General features: G+C 39.5%; 2 protein-coding genes across 2 annotated transcripts; one reads left to right on the plus strand and one right to left on the minus strand.

The window, feature by feature from the left end:
* The first annotated feature begins 4,345 nt into the window (after positions 1-4,345).
* On the plus strand, positions 4,346-17,051 carry slc1a6 (solute carrier family 1 member 6). Its single transcript, XM_026159475.1, has 11 exons — positions 4,346-4,899; positions 11,058-11,324; positions 11,426-11,563; positions 11,764-11,971; positions 12,662-12,704; positions 12,909-13,037; positions 13,144-13,328; positions 13,466-13,699; positions 13,855-14,049; positions 15,233-15,367; positions 15,614-17,051. Exons 1-11 carry the CDS (start codon positions 4,893-4,895, stop codon positions 15,810-15,812), a joined length of 1,740 nt encoding a protein of 579 aa, XP_026015260.1. The 5' UTR covers positions 4,346-4,892; the 3' UTR covers positions 15,813-17,051.
* A 2,557-nt stretch (positions 17,052-19,608) lies between these two features.
* Positions 19,609-22,971, minus strand: ccl44 (chemokine (C-C motif) ligand 44). Its single transcript, XM_026159060.1, has 5 exons — positions 22,692-22,971; positions 21,698-21,827; positions 20,869-21,013; positions 20,670-20,750; positions 19,609-20,553 (listed from the first exon to the last, which is right to left on the minus strand). Exons 1-4 carry the CDS (start codon positions 22,753-22,755, stop codon positions 20,712-20,714), a joined length of 378 nt encoding a protein of 125 aa, XP_026014845.1. The 5' UTR covers positions 22,756-22,971; the 3' UTR covers positions 19,609-20,553; positions 20,670-20,711.
* Positions 22,972-24,915: the final 1,944 nt, after the last annotated feature.

Below are 24,915 nucleotides of genomic sequence, written 5' to 3' on the forward strand. Positions count from 1 at the left end.
TATATTTAAAGCTGAATTCTATATACAGTCATGTAAAAAAGAAAGTTTCCAAAGGACTCTGTGCAGTCCTGTGACAATCTAAATACATCCATGATTCAACAGCTTGTGAAACCAACACTGTAAGGAGTTTTGACCCATTCTTTTTTATTCTTCTTTATAATGTTGCAGTTCACAGCACTTAGTTAAGGACTGGACTTTGACTGGGCCGTTGCAGCATGTTGAATCTTTTGTTTTTCACAAAATCCATCCACCAAAAGTGCTTAACAGCTGGTAAAAGGTGTTTGTGCTGATATGTTGTGTTTTGCTTTTGTCAGACTGTGAATTATAGCCAAACATGTCTGCTTCAGTTTAATCTGTGGAAAGGTCACAGTTCCAGGAGCCTTGTGGTTCTTTCAGATATAACTTTGCAGAGCTAAGCTATGCTGCCATGTTCTTTTTAGAGAGAGGAGGCTTTCACCTGACAAGCTTTCTAAAGACTGATTTTGTTCAGTCTTTCTTTAACTGTACTGTCATGAAGATTAACATTTAGTATGGTAACTTTTGTTTTTTTTTTCATTTATTTTAGCACTGCGTGGTCTGATTTTGGGGTGAACTTGCTGTGATTTCTACTCCTGGGAAGATTGTGGCATTAACACAGACACAATAAAACCCCCAAACTTCAGTATTCATGAAGGATGGTAAAGTTCACTGCATGCATTTGATTAGAAGTATTTACCCTTTTAATTCTCATGTAAGCAGTCAGGGTATGTTTAGTTTTTTTCACAGGAATGTCCTGTCCTATGTACAGTCCTGTCTATTTAGCTGTTCTATTTAGCTTCTGACAATGCTAGATTACAATAACATGCATTTTACAATAAAACATAATAAGCAAAAATCATAAAGGAATCAAAATTGAAGAAGAAGAAGGAGAAGAAGTTGGTTCTAGAGCTGCCTTTTGTCCGTGGTGTGAAGATTGAGACTGTTCTTTATCTCTAATCTTTCTTAAATCTTTCTGGAACAGTTGACAAAAACTCAACATAGCAAAAGTTTTAATAAGTTTTAAATTTCTAGTCTTCTTGTCTCTGAACATCAAACTTAACCAAACTGTCAATTAAAAGCTCCAGAACAGCTTCCAAAGTCTCCAGTCTCAGCAGTCACATTTGGTGGTGCCCAATAAAATAAAATTAAAATACCTCTACAACATCTTGATTCTGTTTGTTGAATAGTTTCACTCTGAAAAATAAAAGTTCATCCACTGTTATGTTTAATGGCTTTTTTCAATGGCTTTTATTTATCTACTTATGTATTTTTAATTATCCTCTATTTATCTCGTTGAGATTAAAGTCTCCTTTTCGACAGTGACTTGACCAAGAAAGAGGCGTTTTATTGTTATTTTATAACAATAAAACGAGTAAAGAAACAAATAGAAAATGTTTCAACTCGTCTCCAAATCCTGCGCAGTTTGTTGGCTTGTTGTTTCTTTGTTCGTGCCACACAGTTGTGTATATTATATGACTGCATGTTAAAGCTACTTTTCTCCCCACTGTATGTGCTCATGCATATTAATCCATCGTTTGTGAACGTGGATATGATGCGTGGGAGTGCGAGTAAAAAGCCGGTCAGCTGGATGGCATCGGGGTTACGCATACACGAGCCCCCCAGAGTCTAACTAGCACATGCATGTTGTCATAGCAATAAGTGCCGTGTAGTTACACGTGAGATTTATTGTGGATCTGTTGTGCTGTTTTACACACATAAACCGGTTATCCACCAGGGCATGTGACGTGATCATGAAACCCACCGAGATAGCTGATTTGCGATGAAGCATTTCGCACAGTTTTGGTGCTCGTGAATGGGCAGCAGGCGGCTTATCTTCATCGTTATTTTTCTCTCCCGAAGAGTCCTTAACCTCCTCCTCCCACGCAGACCTCCCAGGTGCTCAGCTTGGCTGGAGGCTTCACGCACAAACAGAAACCGACACACAGTAAAACAGGAGTTAACAGTAAAGATGAAAGGGGGGGGGGGGGGGGTACAGTGGGTGGGCGACACTTGTTCATTACCGACTGCTTAGTGGAGAGGAAAGCATCTACATGACTGTGTGAGGAACGTCTTGGACAGAAAGAGGTGTGTGAGAGTTTATTTCCAATCGTTTTTGGAGCAAGTTAATCTGTAATTACAGGAGGCATCGTAGATAAAACCGTCAGATTCAAAGTTGTAGCAAGATTGTGTCAAGTTTTAATTTGTGTCTTGCAGCGACTTGAAGGAGGACAACTGAAAGCAGGAAGGATCTATGACAGCTCAGCACATCTAGAAACAGAAACAGGGTAAATATCTATCTATCTATCTATCTATCTATCTATCTATCTATCTATCTATCTATCTATCTATCTATCTATCTATCTATCTATCTATCTATCTATCTATCTATCTATCTATCTATCTATCTATCTATCTATCTATCTATCTATCTATCTATCTATCTATCTATCTATCTAGACCACTGTTCACACATTTCTTGCCTGAATGTATGTGTGTGTCTGATTGGATTGAATTTTCTCCTGTTGCTATACTGCTATACTAATTCTCACCTTTCTCAATTTTTAACAAATAATTTGGAAACAAAGATGTAGTGGAGTGGAAACGAAGCTCTATATTTCTGTTTCCTGAAGGGTTGGTACATGTTTGCCACCTTTTGGCTTCTTTGCATCCAAAAGACTTTTGCACTAAAGTTGTATTTTCTCGACTGGTAACATAATTTGTTTGCTGTAATAGAGAAAGCAGATTGTATTACAGTTTTTCTCAGTCGCTTTGGTGCGTTTCTCAGATCAGAATTGAAATTCTCATAACTATTAGTTCAACCTCCACAACACTCAGTCATTTGTGCACATCATAGTAGCAATTTCTCCTCTCTCTGAACAAACTGCAAATGATTTTGGACATGAATCAGTTGCTTCCATACATTTCCCTGCTGCTTTCTGACATTTCCATTTGCTTATGTCATGTCAGTCAAAAGTAATCATACCTATGGATGCTGAATAGTCATTCCCAATAAAACTAATAGTCATACATCCATTGCTTAAGTCATCACACACAAAATTGTTGAACTAGTTATCACATGCCAAATATTGGCCATCTGTCAAGCAAATCCTATACCTTTCTGTATCATTTTTCCTGGAAATGTCTCCGAAATTGAACAATTGATCTCAGGTGAATTACAGCTGTCACTCATGAGGAGGCTCTACCAAATTGGTGATTTTATGTTTACATGTATTCTACAGTGAACAAGTGACTGTAGCATATTTTTCTTTTGCACAATTCTGTAGGATTACAAACACTTCTACACAATGGAAATGTGAAACGTACGTATTCAGTGTCTCAGTTACTCCCAAGACTCCCATAACATCTACAGTGACTTTACTGCACATTTCAGATGGCTGTACAGGTAGGCCATAGTGCTGTCGTCAGCATTTTCAGGTGTCACCAATTGTTTTTGCAATGGGAAACACTGAAATTATAAACTGTCATAGTGGAAACATGACAATGCCATTTGACTATCTTGTTCATAAAGATGGTGTCAAGACTTTTCATTTTGATGGCACTGACAGTTTCATTGACATGGATACTTGCTTTTGAGGTATGGATAATCAATTCTGTGCATGTGACGTGCTTTTTCAGGCTATCCACTAGGTTTTGCAGTTTGCACTAATTGTTTTGGGAAATGCACTAACTGCTGTGCAAATGTTAATGGTGTTCTGAGAAACGCACCAAAGCGACTGAGAAAAACTGTAAACAAAGACGTATGCAGTGCAGATGGGTTTGTTTGTTTGTTATCTTAGCTGCTCACTTTATTAGGTTCACCTGTTCAGCTGCTCATTAATGCAAATATCTAATCATCCGATCACATGGCAGCAACTCAGTGCATTTGGGCATGTAGACATGGTCAAGACGACCTGCTGATGTTCAAACTGAGCATCACAATGGGAAAGAAAGGTGACTCTGAAAGTGTCATGGTTGCTGGTGCCTGACAGGCTGGTCTGAGTATTTCAGAAACTGATAATCTGCTGGGATTTTCCTTCACAACCATGAAGTTTACAGAGAAAAAAACTGGGGTGCTTGTTGTTGGTGTGCATATGAGCATCTTTGAATGTGCAGCACGTTAAACCCTGAAGCAGATGGAATACAGCCGCTGAAGACCACACTGGGTGGGACTCTCGACAGATAAGAAGGGAACTTCACTGTACTCAAATGGCCTCCATAGTCAGTCCAACAGACCACTTTTGGGATGTGGTGGCATCGGCTGTGTGATGCTATCATGTCAATATGGAGATCTCAGAGAAATGCTTCCAGCATCTTCTTTAATCTCTGCCACGAAGGATTAAAGCAGTCCGGAAGGCAAAAGGGGATCCAGCTACTGTCAAAGAGAAGATTCAACTTCTTTATTGTTGTCTTTCCTGTCTACACGTTGTTCTACACTGACAGTTTATTGTCTCGGGCTGTGAAGAGTTTGAAATAATTCAACCTTCATGGGAAAAATCAATAGTCCCCTTTGAATCGCTGTGATCTGGACATTTATCATGTACATCACTGTGTCATTTTCTACTGAATGCTGTTTGACATGGAAAGGTTATTGTGTGGAGTGTTGACGATTAGAAATAGGAATGTAGGCATATTTGTCTGACTTTGATTTGTCACACGCCACAAAATATTGGCTGTGTGTGTGTGTGTGTGTATGAGAAGGTCAGGCCATATGAGAGGTCTTTCATGTCTGTCTTGTTATGAAAGCTGAGCTGAGACAAACTCTCCACTCACCTCCGGAGGTTCACACACGCGACATCCTGACCCTCTCGTCCACAGCGGTGAAGCTCTGACGGTTACCTGATTTTAACTGGACTGCTTGACTCAAAGTCTAAAACATGAGTGGTGAGTAGTCAGACAGCTTAAAGGCTTTTTCCAATCGCTACTTTGTGCGATCACGAGAAAAATACTTGCCTTTATTTCTCAATTTCACAGAGAAATTGCTGGGATTGTAACCACGACAGAATAAGACCTGCACCTGGTCTGATTCTAAAGAAAGCTGTCGTGTTTCATCGGCATAAATTAATCAGTGTTTTGAATAGTATCAATGTAGTTTACAAAATATGACAACTGTAATATAACCAGGCAAACTGTGTTTTGCGCTCATGGACATGAATTTCCACCTTTTTTGTGTGAGTGAGAGTAACGTTGTAAGTAATATATTTAATTAGGAAGCATTGTATTTCATGTCAGAAGCAGAAAGTGTGGGGAGACCTCACCATGGCAACCAAGAAAGCGTTAAAAAAGGTGGAAAAATCTGCATTTTTAACCCAAAACGTCGTTGAAGGAAACGGTTTCCAGGGCCTAATCCGTGGATCGACTTCCTTCGAGGCGTGGACGTCTATCAGCAGAGAATGTACCTTCACCTATCAGCAGAGAATGTCCCTTAGTCTGTAACACAGTCAAATATATTCTCAAGTAATATTCAAGCATGCCATTCAGCGTGTTAGTACGAGCTCGGGAGCAGCTTGGGAGAACAAGAAAACAGAGACTGCTTTAGATTGTCTTCCCAAAGTGACTCAACTTTATTCACAAGTACAACAGTTTATATAGAGGGTAAAATTCATGAGACAGCAGATTTATCAGTTTAAACCAGTACAGACCAAGATAAGGCAGCGTCTTCCTGCCCTTGGGTGAAGAAGCATCCTTTGTGTAGTTTATTAGTTCAGCTACAATTGTGATTATCTCAGCGACATATTTTCAAGGCACAAAACGAAGAGTTCTTTCATTAGTGAAATCTGAAACAAACCATTTGGCCTTCAACAGGCGTCTAAAAGATTAAGAAACTAATGTAGCTGAGGGAGTGATCTCTGTGGTATTTCAACCTTGTACCAGCCTGTGATTCTCACACATCAATTCTTGGGTCAAAGAGAAAAATAACTAAAACAAAGGGGCCTTATTGAATGACAGAGTTTTCCTGCATAATGTCACTATAAAACAATATCCAGTAAATGCTACCATGGTACTAAAATACCTAACAGTCGTCTTTTGTACTTGGTGACAATCAGTGCATTAAAGGTTTTGAGCATTTCAAAAACTACCACAGATTGAGACTGTGTTGTATAATAAGTGATAATAATAATAAAGCATTGGAACACGGACTAATTTTAAATTTTTTTTTTTACATGCTGGGGGTTTCCTGTTTAGTATTCATGAATTATGTCCTGCATTACAAGCTGCTTGACTTTTGCCAGCCATATATCCACCATGAGTTCACATGTTTTGACAGATTTATTGTTAGTCAGTATTCACTTGGATTTCAGAGTTTAATATTATCTCTTCATTATAATAAACGCCTGATGATTATCTGGGGTCAATGCCCCTTTTATTATGGTATATTTCCTGGTTGTTGAGTTAAGGTTTCAGTGTTTATTTGTCAAAAAAAAATTAAGGCAGCTGGAACTGCAGCTTTTTTACTGAAACTGTGAATGAAACAGGGATTTAAAACAGAAACTCTGCAGTCTTTCTGTTCATTTGCAGCCTGATCAGCATCTGGATATTTTGGGAATTAGGTTTTTGCATGTGAATACTAATGAAGCACAGAGAAGTTTTTAAAAAAAGAAACATTAAGCTGACTCACAGCTGAAAGTTTCTGGTCAGCTCCAGCCTGACAAAATTAGCTCATGCGGTGCAGCTTACGATCAAACCGCTCTCTCACTGCTTGACTTGTATTGAGGCAGAAAGGAACATTTTGATCATTTAATTGTGTTCATCACAAGATTTATGTAGTAATGCTGTTATATTATAACCTGTGAACTGCCTTAATGTTCAGCCCTTCGCTGTAGTGCCTTTCCTTCCTTGAGACTTCCTTTTTCATTAGTCTTGCCTTTACTGAGCTTCACGACTGAACATTTTGTTTTCATTCCTACTCTAGTGTGACGCTGTAGAAACTGGCAGCTTCATCCACTCTTATCCATTACACACTAGAATGGGGTTATCAGCAGAGGTGTGGACTCGAGTCACATGACTTGGACTCGAGTCAGACTCGAGTCATTAATTTTATGACTTTAGACTTGACTTGAAAAAATGTTCTAAGACTTGTGACTTGACTTGGACTTTTACACCAGTGACTTGAGACCGGACTTGAATTGCCTGGACATACTAGCCGACGGGTAAAGAGATCGGTTGTTATCGGATTACGTCGTTGAAGAGAAATTGTTCGAGCCATGTTTCCGAAGTAACAAAGACGCGACGGATGGCCTGGATTGCAGCCATTCAAAGACCAATTATAACGTCCCAGAACACTCCAGCTCACAGGTTAGTCTGCTCCAAGCATTTACACGAAGGTCAGTGTTTTTTAGTAGTTAATACGTCATTTTCATAACATAATTGGTGATATAGGTTACAAGCAAGTCTGGCGCTGAACAGAAATTGTCGCGCTATGCTCCTTTGTTTATTGTGCATAAATAGTGAATTGTCCTGACACAATATTGCGTTTCGCTTCTGTTATTATGGTACATTGACAAAAACATATACTTTTATTCACAGGATAAAACAGGTTTTTTGTATCACTAATTGTCCAGTGCGATTACAGCATACAGTATTATTGTCACTGCTACATTTCTGTGATGCTACCAGAAATGATTTCCACTGCTAATTAATTACCGTTGAGCTCAAAGGTTATATTAATAAACGGTTAAGGAATGTGTATTTATGACGACGATTTGTGAGACTGGTAAACTTATGATACTTACGATGGTCTTTACTTTCTACACGGTGCATTTCAAGGTCCTGCACCCATCCGTCGGTAAACTGTACCTGGGCTTGTTGCAGTGACCTGAAGTTACTAAACTTCATGAGTGTGTGCACTCACTCCAAGAACCGTATAATTATAAATATGCATATAAATATGCTAAGATGAGATAGCTGACTTCATCTAACTAGCAAATGTTTTCCAGGCTACGTTGGTGATACAGTTTTTTTTAATGTGTATGATATTTTTGTCATGCCATTTTAAAGCCGGTGTTGTGCCAAAAAGTGATTGTCTGCCAAAAACTGATTTCCGGTATTTGCCAAAAAGCGATTGCTCATATTTAAAGTGCTATAAGTAACTTGTTGGGCTATAATATGTTAAACATATGTCAAATGCATCCCTTATGGATGACATAAAGTCATCTTGAGCCACAAACAACATTCGTGTAGCAAGATACAAGCCGCAATCAGTTTTTGGCAGCGACTTTTATATAACCTTTATTTATGCAGTAAAAAAAATCTCATTAACATTAAAAATGTATTTTGTAAGAGTAAATTGCCCAACAGGACAGCAGAAATGGCAGCAAATATTACAATAGTTCTGTAAAAATATTTTAAGTGGGGATAAAGGACCGGATTGGTTATAATGTAAGTACAAGTTGTAAAGATACTTAAAAAACAGATATTTTTTTAATTCTTTATGTAACCCCTTTGTATCCCCTGTTCACCGAAGTCTATTTACGAACATACGTAAAGATATTACACATAAAAAATACACAGAAACACTGGAAATCAGTTTTTGGCAGACAATCACTTTTTGGCACAACAGGTCCTACAACCGCATCCAAGAATAACATGCAGCTTATCTCAGAACTGTCGGTGAAAATTATTCTTGGAGCTAGGTTTAATTGAGCTGCATTTTTAAAGAGGTGCAATTTCACAATTTGTGTATATTTTCTAAGTTCACTATTTTGTCATGTGTTGAGAAAAACACAGATTTAAAAATTACATGGTCTAATATTTACATTTAGCATAACTGCAACATTATTTTTTCTTTTTTTTTTTTAAAGACTTGAAAGGACTTGAAATTCAAAATTTCAGACTTGTGACTTTACTTGGACTTTTACACCAGTGACTTGAGACTCGACTCTGACTTGCCTGACATTACTTGAGACTTGACTTGAGACTTGAGGATAAAGACTTGAGACTTACTTGAGACTTGCAAAACAATGACTTGGTCCCACCTCTGGTTATCAGTCCACTCCAGTCCTCCAGATAGTAGAACATTGTGACCGCGCTACACATTCGTTCAGACATTTATAGACAGCAGGTCTGAATCGTGCTGTGAGAGAACTAAGAAGACGTCCATCTCTTTGCGTGGTTAACTTTTTCTTTTTTACTACATGTAGATTATGTATAGATTGATGCAAACCTTATAAAATGATTTGAGTAGATTCGGTTTTTGGTTTTCAAAATAAAGTGTTTATCTCTGGGGAAGAATGAAAAAATGATTTTTGTGTGAGGTCAGTGATTATAGTAGATGTGAAGAATAAGCAGATGAGGACACTGCCTGTTTATTACCCGCTCTGTGGGACTTCAAGTTTGTTTGCAGTGGTTGGCTAAGAGGAAACAATGTAGCCTACTTAGATAGGAGGAAGTGCGAGCAGCGTCCATGTGTTACACACACACCGAGAGAGAGAAGGGAAACACGGTAAGACTGAAAAAGCTCGTTATTCATGTTAGGTTTTAGTCTATTTTATATCTCTAAAAGTTGATTCTGTTCATCTAGACGTAGCGTTCCTTCACTGGGCTGGTTTCAGTCATTATGCAAATGTACTGTTTGTAAGATTGGGGAAACCTGCAGTCAGTTGGATGAGTGACGAAACGTTTCTCCCACAAAGCGCTACGTCCAGATGAACAGAATCAACTTTTGGAGATTTATTACCTGAATGATTGAACACGCATCAAGAAGTCTACTTTATAGCTTTAAGCATAGAAAAAACTGCAAAGCAAGGCTTGAAAAAGACACGGCTCATGTTTGCTTACTCGGTTCAAGACTAAACCAGCACATAGTCCAGCTTTGCTTGTAACTGCAAAACCAGAACTATGCTTGCAGTCTGCTTTTTGTCATAGTGACAGTGTGTATTTTAGAGTTCATGCTCTTGAACGTGTCTTTATTGTTTTTTTGACAAATTAGGTAAACAAGCTATTGTACACTATGAGGTCATATTGAAGTGCTCATACATATTTTTGTTAGGAATGCCTTGCTAGTTAGTTGTTCGTGCCTTAGATTTAACAAGATGCTGTAAACATTTCTCGCAGATTTTGGTTCATATTGTCATGATAGCATCACACGGCTGCTGCAGATTTTGCCCCTGCACACCTGTGATGCGACTCTGCTGCTCCACGATATTTCAAAGGTGCTGTGTTTGACTGAGATCTGGTGATTGTTGAGCACAGTAAAATAAAACGATGTGAGCATAACGAGTCCTTATTTGAGTCATTTCTGCTATCCTATCGGCTCGAGTCTGGACATTCTCCTGTGACCTCTGACCTCTACATGGTATTTTCACCCAGAGAACTTTTTTTTTTTTCTCTTTTTCAAACCATTCTCTGTAAACTCTAGCGATGGAAAATCCCAGCAGACCTCAGTTTCTGCCTATCTGACACCAACAACAATGCCACATCAGAAGTCACATGATTCCCATTTCTTCCCCATTCTGATGCTCAGTTTGAATTTCATCACGCCCCTTTGACCATTTCCACATGCCTAAATGCTTTGAGGTGCTGCCATACGACTGGTTTATTTGCATTAATGAACAGTTAAAGTTGAAGGTGTACCTAACAAAGTGGCAGGTGAGATGCTGAAGAACAGATTAATCCAAACTGTGGCCAATTAATGTTTTGTCCACCAACTGTTTTACCACTAAACTGAACCAAATTATACACAAAAAGGGGATGTTTATTCTCTGAACACTAAAAAAGAAAACTGTGTATTCATAAAACTATTTCAGCTTGGTAATCTTCTCCATCTCAGTTGGCACTGGTAGGTTACATGGTTCAGGCTTTTTAGTTACTGTGCCACAGCTAGGTCAGGTTTTGATTTGTAATCCTAAACAGGTGCTTCAGTGTTTCACACAGCAGTAGCTGTTTCATCCTGTTTTCTATTTTTTTTTTTCACCCCGAGCAATTGAGCAACATGCGATGTGTGTGGATATTCTGTGAATGTCTTAAAGCGTGCCGTCCCTCCAGAAACTACACGTGACAAAAACTTCACACTTACCAAATAATTTTTATTATTTTTTTCTTAGTTTCACACGAGACCTGCCTCCTGGACCAGGTGCTGGAGCTTATTATGAACGAGAAGCCCCCCACCAGTGCCAGCCTTTTCCTAAACGAGGACACAGAAAAACCACCCTTACCAGACAGAGTAGACCTGAGGAGGCGCTTACGCAGGGCCATGGAGAGGAGAGCAAGCAGCATGAAGGAGAGGATGAGCTCCGTCAGCAAGGCCAGTGTGAAGGGTTTCCTGAAGAGGAACTTGTTCGTTTTGTTCACCATCGCTGCCGTGGCTCTGGGTGAGTGGAAAGGAACAACAAATGGAGGTTTTTTTTCCGCTTGTGCTTTTATATTTGTGCATTTCGATGCTTATTTATTAGTTTATTTATTTATTTGCCAGGTATAATCCTGGGCTTTGCTCTACGCCCCTACAATCTGTCCCTGAGGGAAATCAAGTACTTTTCCTTTCCTGGGGAGCTCCTAATGAGAATGCTGAAGATGCTGGTGCTACCTCTAATTGTCTCCAGTCTGATCACAGGTTAGCTTCTAATGAGCACTTAAAAGCAAATATGTTTTATTTTCCCACACTGCTTCAGCACAGTACTGTCTAGATCCGGAAAGAGAGCAGATATCCTATCGTAGTCTTCAGTATTTACCAGCAAGCTGTTTCTATGATTAATTTAACATCAAATTCAAACTTTCATCAGTCCACTGAGAAAATAATGTTCTCTGCCTCAGGCATTTCCTCCTTGGACAGTAAAGCATCTGGTAAGATGGGTTTGCACGCAGTGGTCTACTACATGGTGACCACGCTGATTGCTGTGTTTATCGGCATTGTCATCGTCGTCATCATCCAGCCGGGGAAAGGGAACAGGGACAGCCCCGTGGCCAACGGTGGGAATATCGAACCTGTTCAGGCTACTGATGCTTTTCTGGATCTCATCAGGTAACGACTCAGAAACTTGACTCATGTGTTAGGTTACACAGTGTTTCCACAGACAGTCGCAGTTCATATTACGAGAGCAGTCTAACAAGAATGTTAAGAGATGGATTAATAGATTGATACCACTATTTTTTATATGAAGCTACTGCCAGTAATCAAATTACTTAGCTCAGGATAACTTCCAAAACACCCAATGGTGTTCACACCTCTGTCTTTATAAGGTACAAGCTGTAACCTAACATGTTTGGATGGCAGACATAACAATTGGATGGAGTCAGGCTCTTTCCATTGCTTCCCTTATTTGTTCTGAACGATGCTAAATGGCTGCAGAGCTATACTTAGCCACAGACAGTGTAAAAGATGGGCACAGCCACCATGATGTCACTGATCAGTTAGTGAAGTTTGTTTGAAACTGAGAAACCACAGCACATCACAAGCATCTTTCTGACTTTTAGAATGACAGTGATTTACAAAAATGACTCAATCTTATTTTCAGTGAGACCTGAAACTTGGACTGAGCCCATAAAGTTAGCAGGAACGTGTTTACTGAGGTCAGAGTGAAGCAACTGAGTGCTGTTTTCCCATAGACTACCCCAGGAGTCGCCCCCTGCTGGTTATTAAAATAATTTAGGTTTTAGGCATATTTATTTATGTATATGTGGCTCATTTGATCTTTGCTTTTTTCTATTCTAGGAACATGTTTCCTCCTAATCTGGTAGAAGCCTGTTTCAAGCAGGTAAGCCTTTGTTTTCATCCCAGCCATGGTTCATATCTTCTTCATTATGGAACACTTCATTTCATTTAAAGAAAGAAAATCTCCTTTATCTCTAAATCTTGATCAACAAAAATTTGATAAACATATAGTTTTATTTTCCTAATCTCTATTACATTGCATGTATTGCTATGTAACTACCTTAAAAACATTTCATGTCTGTTGCAGTATAAAACAGTGTACAAGAAGACTGTTTACACCAGAAATGTGACCGTAACCCTGAACCTCACCGACTCGCTCAATGTGACCGATTCTGCCTTGAGCATGAACCTCAGCACGGTGCTGCACACCATACAGGTGGGTGTCTACAAGCATCTTCAGGTATAAGTGCAATACTTTAATCACTATGAAAAAGAAAACTACAGTGCGTATTGATTTGTGTGTAAAACGTTTTCAACCACAGGAGACTGTGGAGGAGGTCGTCCCTGTGTCTGGCTCCTCGAGCGGAGTAAACGCTCTGGGTCTGGTGGTGTTTTCCATGTGCTTCGGTCTGGTCATTGGCAACATGAAACAGCAGGGCCAGGCTCTTAGAGAGTTCTTTGACTGCCTGAATGAAGCCATCATGAGGCTGGTGGCCATCATCATCTGGTTAGTAAAAACCCAGCATCCACACCATATGAAGATTCTGAGTAGACTTAACTGAAGAAAACTCTTCCTTTAGTCTATAAAAGCAACTAACCCAATAAAATTACCATTATAGTAAAACAATGTTTCCAAACTTGCAGGTATGCTCCAGTAGGTATCCTGTTTCTGATTGCTGGGAAGATTGTGGAGATGAAGGATCTGGCAGAAGTGGGCAGTCAGCTTGGGATGTACACTGTGTCGGTCATCGTGGGTCTTCTCATCCACGGCCTCTTTGTCCTGCCAATGCTTTATTTCCTGGTAACCAGGAAGAATCCTTACAGCTTCATTGGCGGCCTGCTGCAGGCACTGATCACTGCTCTGGGAACCTCCTCCAGGTTAGCTTCTGCATAATTCAAACATTGTTATTCATTCATTCTGAATCTCATCATAAGAAGCACTGCATTACTTCCTTTGTGTTTAGCAGCATTAAAGGCCAGTCTCTGCTCGTGTTTATGGTAATGCTAACATGTCTCATCCTGTCTGCTTCAAGCTCTGCTACCCTGCCCATCACCTTCCGCTGCCTCGAAGAAAACAACCACGTGGATAAACGAGTGACGCGTTTTGTCCTTCCCGTTGGAGCCACCATTAACATGGATGGCACCGCCCTCTACGAGGCAGTGGCAGCTATCTTTATTGCTCAAGTCAATGGCATGGAGCTAAACTTTGGTCAGATTCTCACCATCAGGTAACAGTACTTTGGTTTGCTAGTACTCAGCTGAGCCCTCTCTTTCCTCCCAGAAGATGGGCAACCTGTGGTCATAAAGAGATGATCGCTCTCTCTACTCTCTGACTGTCACAGCAGAAACTAAGACTGATCAGACCAGGCAACATTTTTCCAATCTTCTATTGTCCAACATTGGTGCTACAACTTGTAGCCACAGTTTCCTGCTCCTAGCTGTCAGAGGTGGCATAGGTGTGTGTGGTGTGTTGCTGCTGTAGACCATTTCTACATTCCTAAACACACAGGGTTGCTGCCATGTGACTGGCCGATTAGATACTTGCTTTAAAAGCCATTGAACAAGTGTATCTAATAAAGTGGCCAGTAGGTTTAAATACCTCCTACTGCTTTTGGCTGTTCCATTTTTCACGAGAGGTTGCCATAACGGGCAGCTCTGTATATTTAAACTAGCAAATATTTACTGAGGATGGCCTTCCTACTGCAACCCACCAAGGGCTTTGTGTCTGCCCTGGGATCAAATCAGGGCTCCGGTGTGTAAACTGCCACACTATTACAAATAAAATACTCAAAGTTCACTCAGCAAAATGAGAAAATAAAGTCTTTAGATCGAGTTCAGTCACTTGAAATTGCTGAGATTTTAGCTTCAATACAATTTTAAAAATTATAACTGGTATGCAAGAATATCCATACGGTGTTTACGAAGGAGGTGCTAATCTATAGACTATGTGTGTAAACATGCTTAATTCTGCTGCTAAGTTGGTCATTTTAACATAGTAGCCTATGGAAATATTTTGCATCAAACCTCTAGTGTCCATTTAAGGAACTGCAGTTTCTGGCACTTCCATGCTGTCCCCTATATACAACACATACACAAATACAGAACAAGGTAAACGCGTGAGATAGGGATTTGCTCCAGCTTACTCCTCTTTCTGATCACACTTTTTATTACTAGATAGGGAAATGAGAGGTTAATAAACATGTAAACATATATTAAAAGTGTGTTTCTGCTATTACTATTATTAAACAAAAATGTGTAATACATTTTAAAGAACATATGGTAGAGACAGTATTCCTCGTGTGCTTTTATCACACTCTACTACACCCACCAGCAGTGCACATGTGCTGTTTGTTTGTTTCCTTTTATTAAATGCATTCACTCGCCTCTCCATCCCTCCCACCGCCCACTCAGTATCACAGCAACGGCTGCCAGCATCGGAGCAGCAGGCATTCCTCAGGCTGGCCTGGTTACCATGGTGATTGTATTGACATCGGTGGGACTGCCCACGGAGGACATAACGCTGATCATCGCTGTGGATTGGTTCCTGTGAGTTCCCACTAAATGTCAGCTTGATGGGGATTGGTCTGGGATTGTGCCAGCTTAAATGTCATTGTAAAGCTTCAGAGAGCCCAGAGGTCCCACAACTACAAAGGTTATCGATGCATAATGCAGAGTGATGGATAAGAGAGCCTGCAACTGTTTTCATAGCATCCATCCATCCATTTTCTTCCACTTATATATGCAGTCATTTTTTAGTCTTTCTCACTTATTCTCTCTCTCTCGTGACTCCAGGGACCGTTTGCGTACTACCACGAATGTTCTCGGCGACTCCCTCGGGGCCGGCATTGTGGAGCACCTTTCCCGCAAAGAGCTGCAGAATCAGGACGCCGAGGTGCGCAACTCTGTAATCGAGGAGAACGAGAAACCCTATCAGCTCATTTGCCAGGACAATGACATAGTCAATCATCTCAACAGCGAGACCACAATGTGAAGGCGAGGGAATCACATGAAACGGCATGAACATACAGAAGCATTAGCATGATGCAGTGATGGAGAACATGATAGCCAATGCTTGAGGTTCACATCTTTCCCTCAAATACAAAATCTTATCTGGGAAATACGACACAGTGACGCCTGTCCTGGGACAGCTTGATGACAGAAACTAATGTTCACGTGTTGTTTAGGAGCATCCTGTGATTTTTTTTTTATTTTATTTTTTTTGAAATGCAGTTCAAAGCCATCAAATAATCTCACTTTCAAGCTTGAAAACACAGCATTATTAGAGAAACAACACCATTCATAATGTAAACCAGCTTATTTTTTCAGTCTTGTGAATTTATTCTTTAGACTTTGCCCAGTTCTTCTGCATGACTAAACATTGTCCACTGCAAACACCCATTTTTGTCATTCTAATAATGACTACCTCTAATAGGACTTAGATGTGGGATTTCCACAGCACTACACAAAAATAAAGCTGGATGTAAATACACGAGCAGCAGTATTGTTTCCTTCCTCTTTTAAGTGTGCTTACACGATTTAATCGTAAAACTGTGACTGTTAAACACTGGATACAAGTGAAAAAGAAAACTTTTACTCCTTTGTTTTATTTAGTTGATATATTTTAAATGACTTTATAGACTGTTCCCCACCCCCAGTGCTTTCTTATGGATATTGGTGTGTATTTCTTGTATTTATTTGGTGCTATATGGGCACAGTACTGCAATGTACTGCAGGAGTAATTAAACAGAAATAGCTGCAATACTGAAGGTGTTCATATTCTCGGTTTCTTTTTTCCTCCTGTTGATAGCAACAGTGTTTTTAAACATTAGTACACTATTACACCAATCGGTCTGTGTTTTCTGCATTATATGTTATTATCTACTCAACATGTAATTGGATTTTTGGTATATTTTGATTGAAGTGTTGCTGGTTACTTTACAGTTGATGGTTTTGTGAAAAAGTGCAGTGAAGAAACTTGGTGAATGCTTTTGAGAACCTACACAGTTGTTTCAGTGTTGTGCATAATTATAAAAGTGATGGTGTGAATACACGTGTCTGATTTTGTACCAGTTCATGCCCATTAAGAGGTCTCGAGTTTTTGTTTGCAGGTTAGAGTTTTGTTGCTTTAAGTTATTTCAGTAGAATTGTTATTTCTGATGAAGGAGCAGCTCAACATGTTGATGGACAGCGTGTGAAAAAACATGATAAATAAATGTCTCAGGAACTGAAATGAACTGTGATTCTCATTATTGTGATTGTGGCTACCCCTTGTGGAAGATATTCTCCCCTCCAGACACTCTCAGCTGCTCTCTTAGAGAAAACAGTGGGTCAAATGTTATATGAAAAACAAATTTCACATATGGATGAGGTGAATTCTTCTTTTTTATTACGAACATTTCATCTAAGTTTGAAATCCTTTTATATAAAAGCTAATAGTTAAGTTAACCCAGGCTGTGCTGCTGTAAGCACTACAGATATGTCACTGCTGGATGTGATAGGGAAACCAGAATATTTAATCAGAAATAAAATCAGTTTAGAAAACTGTTTACAAAACACAACACACAATTTACTGCTTTTTCTTTAGTACAAATAATAACAGCACTATTTACATAGTTTAATATAGGACAAGTTGTATAAAAGTATATACATAAGTATATATATATCTAAAGTATATCTAAAGTACCTAAAATAAATATTCTCATTATGTATAATGACTTTTCAGAGTCATAAACATAATGAAACAGCAATTCATTATTATCTTATTTTAAAGTTACATTGTGTAAAATCTCACCACTAGATGTCAGTAGATTGCAGATTGCAGTCAAATGTATTCTGTTTTCTTAGCGATCCCAAGTGTACAATCCTACCTACGGTGGCTCCTGTTTATATGTAGTGACTGTAGGGTTTCAGTCCATTGTTTACCGCAGCTGTCAATATGCGTCCATGTTATTTCACTCTTGAGGAGGCTGTAAAACTTTGGAGGAGTCCAATATGAGTCAGTGAGTCAGGTAAACTCACTTCTGACCAATGGCAACAATACCAAGGAGAGATTTTGAGGATATTCTTAACTCTTGCCTGTTCTGTTAGTTTTAGTGTTGTTAGACTAAATCTGGTGAGAGTTGCTTCACATGTTTTACAAAGGCTCTTATATTTCCTTTTCCTGTTTTCCTTTTTGTTGCGTTTTCATGAGAGGTAGTGGTACTGTTTCTTGATGGCAGCTCAAATGTGTGGATCTAATCTTATAAGGAGATTACCTCTGATTGGATCTCCCGAATATTTTCATGTCATTGTCATTCGTTTTATTGGTGTCAGTACATTTTATCATAGTTTTGTCCTCATGCCTTAGTTTTTATCTTGCTTTTGTCTGAAAAAAGAGATTGTGGGCAAAAACTATGACAAAAGTTATTGGTCTGCAAAATTAACACTTGTACAGGCGCAAATTAAAACTGTTGCCAACTTCTATATTTAACGGATTAATTCTAAGTTTATGAAAATGCAATTTGTTGGGAGATGTAATTACACATACTTATCTTTCTATCATTTTTCAATCATAATCTCCTTTTTCCAATTAAATAAAACCTCAAAAACGACTTGCTGTAGCTTTAATGTTGTAGCTGTTTATGATAATTACTTCTGTTACTCATAGGCAGTGTTGGGGAGTAACGGGATACATGTACCGCGGTTACGTATTTAAAATACAAAATATGAGTAACTGTATTCCGTTACAGGTAGCGTTTAAAAAGGTGGTATTCAGAATACAGTAACTTTGTTGAAATAAATGGATTACACGGCGGTACTTCCCTGTTTCATATTGTGGCGGGTCAGGACTGTTTGGGTTTTGTTTGACAGCTATGTTCTGTTGTTCCAGGCGGCAGCGTTACGGTTGCCATGGTTACAGGGCGACGCTCTCTCTGTGTTTCCTGGGTGAGAGAGCGCCTTTTTGTTGTTGTTGTGCTAAGCTAATAGGCAGAATGCTACAGGATGTAGCATCATGGGCAGTGTAGTCCGTGCTGCAGGGAGAATGGACTGCCGTACCCGTTATGTGTCTGTGAGCGAGGGAGGGAGAAAAAGGAAAAGTAGGAGTTGTCATCAAGCAAAAACGGGAGCTGGAAGCATGTAAATAAAATAATAACCACTGCAGCCAAGAAGAGTGCCTGACGAGCCCAGGTGTAAGTACGCTCTTGAGACTCGACTGTACGCTGTGTTGGTGTTTTCCTCCGAAACAATAAGTTCCGTTGGAGCAGCCTTTCAACGCCTCTCTCTGTCTCTCGCAAGCAAAGTTGACCCAGACAACAAAGTAAAGCTATTTTTCGGCTACGAGCCCGACACGGAACCCACTGTATTAGCCAGAGGTCCTTTACTACGGTTCGGAGCCGCGGAGCCTTCAGTAACAGTAATAAATCACAGCAATAGTACATTCACGTAGTTGTAAACAGCATGATAATATATTAAGTAATCCAGCGTATTAAGAATACGTTACTCTCATCGAGTAACGTAACGGAATACGTTACAGAATACATTTTGGGGCATGTATTCTGTAATCTGTAATGGAATACATTTTAAAAGTAACCTTCCCAACACTGCTCATAGGGAGTCATTTGATTGTTTTCTCTGTATTACTGTAGGGTCTTTACCTTTAAAACACTTGATGTTATATAAATAAAAGTGAATGTCTGTGCAGTTGTGAGAGATTTTACTCTTTTTTGTTTGACTTTGAGCTACATCAGTAGCACGCTGTAGAAAGCGATACGCAAACATCTCAAGATTGAAAAAAGACGCTGCAGCCCTTCTAGTTATTATTTCAGATTTATTTATAAAATTGTTCACTCGAGATGCTGTGTTTTAACATATAGTGCATTCTCCTACGATGCAATGCTTGTGTGTTTCGCACACAGTCGAGCCCTCTAAGTTTTAACAGCCTGGCCATGTGGTGAACTGAATCATGAACACTTTGGCATAGTTTAGTGACAAACTATTGTTTAAACGTAGAAATGTAAACTCCAAATAGATACTTAAATCTGTCGCTGATGCCTGAGGGCCTAGTGTTAGAGTCACATTTCATACAGGACTTTACAAACACGCAATATACAAAATGGACAAAATATTAGGAACATTTGCTCTTGAGCTATAGTGAAGGTTGCATCCAGGTGAAACATTCACTCTGAGTCAACTGTGATTTTTTTTTTATAAACAGTCAAATATAGCCTGAAAAAGGAGTTGTAAACCATACCACTGGAGACATGTTATCTCAATATTCTGCACGCTCAGTGTACCGTAACCAAACCCCATCTACTTTACTGTATGAAGTGTCATTACACATTTAAGGTATACAAGTCACAAATAACCATAAGAGTATCTTGGTGATATACAATATTCATATCACTGCTCATTTCATTACATCTGTTTCACTGATTTCACATCAGCCAGGAGTGGTTATGCTTTTTTATAGAGGGAGACACTTTCAGGCAGTCTCTGGCAAATAACAGTATAAGCCATTTTAAAAAAAATCTTTGCAACATATCTTACAAATAACACCCCCTTTGTTGAGAATGTTCCAGCCACATACTGGGAATATTTCAAGCAGAGTTCATTCTTAAATATCTAAATATGTATTGCTGCCCAGGTCCAGTCCCAGGGAGACGGATAGTGTAGATAGAGAGAGAGACACGATGATTGGAGAGTCAGCGAGCTTTGACATGTAAAGATGACAAGCTGCTGAAAGTTTACTTGGCCTGCAGAAACACAGGAAGACAGCTCAAAATCCCAGATGAGACTTTTAGAGATTTACTTTACATATAGCCTACATACCAAGTTTATATGAGTAATAACATACGGAAAAGAGCCTTACTTATGACTACAACTTTTCCTCCATATTTCCTCCATCGCTCCATCACTCCACACTGAGAACCACCAAGTGGTCCTTCTTGACCTGAAGACATGGAAATTATGACTTTGCAACACTCCTCAGTTTCACTTCATCAAGCTGCCTTTATTACATCTCAGGTGTAGAATACAGTAAAGTAGCCGTGTAACAGACTGCGTCTCACCTCTGACATGACAGGAAGGTTGTCAGAAAGGAACCATTTGGTTTGGCGGGCCTTGTCTCTCTGTCTCTGGATGAGCTTTCTTAGCAACCTCTTTACCTTTCGGTCTCTGGGGTCTGCACACTTCACCGCCTTCTTCGTGTACAGTCTTTGAAAGACAAATGCAAATTATGTGCAGAAGTTGCAGGATGACAGTACAAGGATGTGCTGAAGACTCGAGACAAAGGATGGAAACACACCGATTTGAATGTGCTGCAGTAAGAAGGAGAAGATCATGCTGAGATCTACAAAGGTATTTGCCAGCTATAGCCCAAATTAAAATGAATATTTATATACTATAAGATGATAAAGAGGGAATTTTGTATTTCCCCCTCTAGTATAACGAAGAACAAATTGCGATCAAACTAAAACAGGTAACGAAAATAATGCCTCGTATCCAACGGATGAGAATTCAGTGCTTTTGTTAACTGGGCCACATGAATAAGCAAGCTCTTCATTCCCCAGCTTCATCAGATTTCCCTGACCTGCTGGAAACAATAGGTATCACAATGTAGTTTACTTAAATAAACCCTGCTGTTCTGACTGACTGACTGGCTGCAGCAGGGCTCAGCTGGCTCAGAAGGTATTTTCAGATGGCTTGTTATTCCCACATATTTCCTTTTTCACTTCCCTGGCAATTACAGCTCTAAGCCCTGCCATAACAACATGACCTGGAAAGATGACAATGCCTCTCAGCCCAAGCTCTGCCCTCCTCTAACGAGAGGCATATTTTCCATTCCTGCAGATTGCTGTGTGCTCTTTAGCTCCAGGAGTGGATAGTTGAAATACTTGCATGATGGCTTGTATACTGCAGTCGGGCCCCTCGGTCTGCACCTCAAACCGCAACACATCTTTGGTACGCACCTTGCCGTGGGAGTATAGCATGCAGCACTGGACATCGTTCTTCATCTGCACACCTATGGCTAGGAAATAACACGGACAAAGGAAGACAAATGAGTCACTGAAACGAAAGCAGACTGCCAGAATGATGCTGAACTTTCAGGTGTTTCACATCATTGAATAGATTTCACATTCAATTACTTTTTTGTGAAAACGGGATGCTAATGCAGCATCACGCCAGGCAGAAAAGTTTCAAATAATAGAAATTATTGCAGATTATCAGACCCTAAATCTGAGTGTTCATATTTATAGTTTTTCAGCACTGTCAAGTCCCTGTTCTGATATTAGCAAAGACCGAAGCAGAGTATTTTGCACATGCCCCACATATACGCAGAGTCACATATGGACACACACTAGAATGCCAGAGGAATTATAATGGCATCCCGTTGTGCTGAGAAACATACGAGCATGCCAGTGAAACGGGAGAAAGTGGTAGAAAAAGCGAGGTGTTTGTGTGTAAGGAATGCCATGATGTCCCTTCATCCAAATCTGTAAACAACTGAAAGTGTGATGTGAGGCAGCAGGAGCAAAATAGGACAGTGCTGCTTTGTAATGCCACAAATGATTTTGAAGCCATCCTCAGCCACATCAGTGCACTTCCAGCGCTTTGACTACATTTCAGAAAACAGACAAGACTACACGATCACGCGAACTGAGCCCTGACACAGTTGCTGTCTTTTCTCCATGTGTGTGTGTGTGTGATGTGATTTCTGCTCCTCTGTTTACATCCATGCCTCCCTCCCTGCTGCTCCTGCTGCTGCTATTCCTCTTTCCCTCTTCTTTCCTTTTCTGTCTTCGCCATCACCGTCTATGCTAGAGTGTCCACCTGCAGGGTGCATGCAAGCCATGCAACACACACACACATAGAAAGTATGGTTATGTCCTACCTTCTACAGATGCCAAGAGGATAACAGTCAGAGAGATAACAGTCAACATCTGCAGCATGAACATGATGAGGCTGGCAGAGGAGGAGAGGAGAGGAGGATAATCTACTCTGTCACCTCTCCCTCTATGGCTGCCTCTCTTATACTACTCCCTCCCTCTCTTTATACCTCCCTGCCCATCTCTCACTCACTTTTACCACCTCTCTTTTTTGTCTTACTGTCTTTCCCTCCCACCGTCTGTTTATCCATTTTCATTCTTATGCTCAACTAACTCCCTCCTTCTTTTTCTTTCACATTCATCTCACCTCTCCCTCATTTCTCCCTTTCAGTCTCCTCACTCAAGATGCCAGGCCTGATTTATTTCATTTAGGGTGTTAAATTACTCCTTCATTCTTTTTTCCTTTGCTTTCCTGCATTTTTCTCATTGAGAACCAAAATAGATAAAAGGCGAGTTATCAAGAAGTATTCAACATGCAGCATTTATGTTAATTCCCATGATAAATCCAGTTATTTGGCTTTTTTTCATTTCCAAATAACAAAATGAATGTAAAATGGTTTGCAGCTGTACGGGCTGTAGGGGAAGCGGTAGTATCTGAACTTTATCTGGATCATTCTTACCACAGAGTTTTCTGTCTGCCTCCTTTAGTATATCTTTATCCTGATGTTAATATGAGTGATTGCTTTAAAAATGTCTCTTTCAGTTGTCATTTTAAATGGCAATAAATGTTATTCATGTAACATTTTACAATAGATCAAAAAGTCTGAGACAGATTCATGAAATCTATTTTTTTTAGATACATTTTATGCTCCTTTAACTCTTTAAAGCCAAGTTTTTGTGAGTTATTCAGATATCATCAGTGTGATTTTTTTCCTTCAAAAACTGAAATACAAAAAAATGTCTGATGTAGCAAATCTGATACAAATATCTTATTACTTTTTTGCCATCAGAAGGTTCATTAAACACAAAACATTATGATATTTCATGGTTCAGGCTTTAAAGGCTTAAACTGCTACATAAAAGAAAAAAGTTTTCTCATTTAACATGCTTAATATCCCTTTATCTGCTCATTTTGAGCTCCTTGGCCTCTTACACTGTTAATTTTCATGTTAACGTTACGTTTCTATGCTAATGATGCACCGCTGTAAGCAGTCATTCAAAAAGTAAACAAAGGGCTAGCACCTTTGTTGGTGGAATACAGATGGTAAGTGGCAGCCATGCTGCTTGTCAAATGCACTTGCTAACTGATTATCAGAAAGTGTGAGCACCTTTATAAAAGCTGAAGCTTTAGAGGTTCTGTTTGGAGTCAGATGTGCAAAAATCCCAAGAGCTACATCTCAGACTCTACAGACCTCATTAAGCATGTTAGATGTTAAACTTTATGGTAGTACAATTAGAAAAACACTAAACAACCATAGCTTGTTTCTAAGGGTTGCTAGGAAACAGTCTCCTCCATTCAAAACGAACATAGCAGCACAGCTTAATTTTTGTGAAATTACATCTAAACAAACCACAAGACTTCTGAAACAGTGTTCTTTCCACAGATGAGGACACGGTTTTGGCCATAGTGCCATATTTAGCCCAAACCAAACACAGGCTGTCAGCATGAACACCTCATACTTTCAGCTTGTTTTGCAGCCACAGGACCTGAACACCTTACGGTCATTGAGTTGACTCCAAACTCCTCTGTATACCAAAGCAACCCAGAGTTACATGTAAGGCCATCTGTTCAACAGCTAAAGCTTGGCCCAAAGTCGGGTCACGCAAGCAGGACAATGATCCCGAGCACAGCAGCAAATTTACAACTGAAAAACAAAAGAACGTTGCAGTGGCTCAGTCAAAGTCCAGACCTTCGTAGAAAATCTGGCAACAATGTGAAACCAATCTGAGGCCTTTTAATTCTAGTCTGGTTTTCTTACTATAATTTCGTTTGCATGCCTTGGCTCATGCTGATGCAAACTTGTCACCAAGTAAATGTTATAAATTTACCTAATAAAGTAACTCAGATGTTTGAAAATATGTCCTAAATGTTTTTGTAGTCTCTCCTTTTCTAACCATAAATCATTATAAAACATTGTTTCATTTATTTTGTTTCATTAACCAAACACCACACGAATACGCTGGAGGCACTATATTAGCACACTCACATCCATTACAGGGAGACTTCAACAGAAAACAACATCAGGATCTAATTATACAGACAGGAACTAGAGAAACTGATGTAGGCCT

The sequence above is a fragment of the Astatotilapia calliptera genome, chromosome 23 (assembly GCF_900246225.1).
Source record: "Astatotilapia calliptera chromosome 23, fAstCal1.2, whole genome shotgun sequence".
Classification (NCBI taxonomy): Eukaryota; Metazoa; Chordata; class Actinopteri; order Cichliformes; family Cichlidae; genus Astatotilapia; species Astatotilapia calliptera.

Bases quoted from the DNA above. Each gene is read 5' to 3' on its own strand.
- slc1a6 (XM_026159475.1), top strand. The intron at 11,325-11,425 runs GTGAGTGGAAAG...TTTATTTGCCAG, and splicing joins CATCGCTGCCGTGGCTCTGG to GTATAATCCTGGGCTTTGCT. The intron at 11,564-11,763 runs GTTAGCTTCTAA...TCTCTGCCTCAG, and splicing joins TGTCTCCAGTCTGATCACAG to GCATTTCCTCCTTGGACAGT.
- ccl44 (XM_026159060.1), bottom strand. From the start codon at position 22,755: ATGTTCATGCTGCAGATGTTGACTGTTATCTCTCTGACTGTTATCCTC. The intron at 21,828-22,691 runs GTAGGACATAAC...GTTATTTCCTAG, and splicing joins CCTCTTGGCATCTGTAGAAG to CCATAGGTGTGCAGATGAAG. The intron at 21,014-21,697 runs GCAAGTATTTCA...TGTCTTTCAAAG, and splicing joins TGCAGTATACAAGCCATCAT to ACTGTACACGAAGAAGGCGG.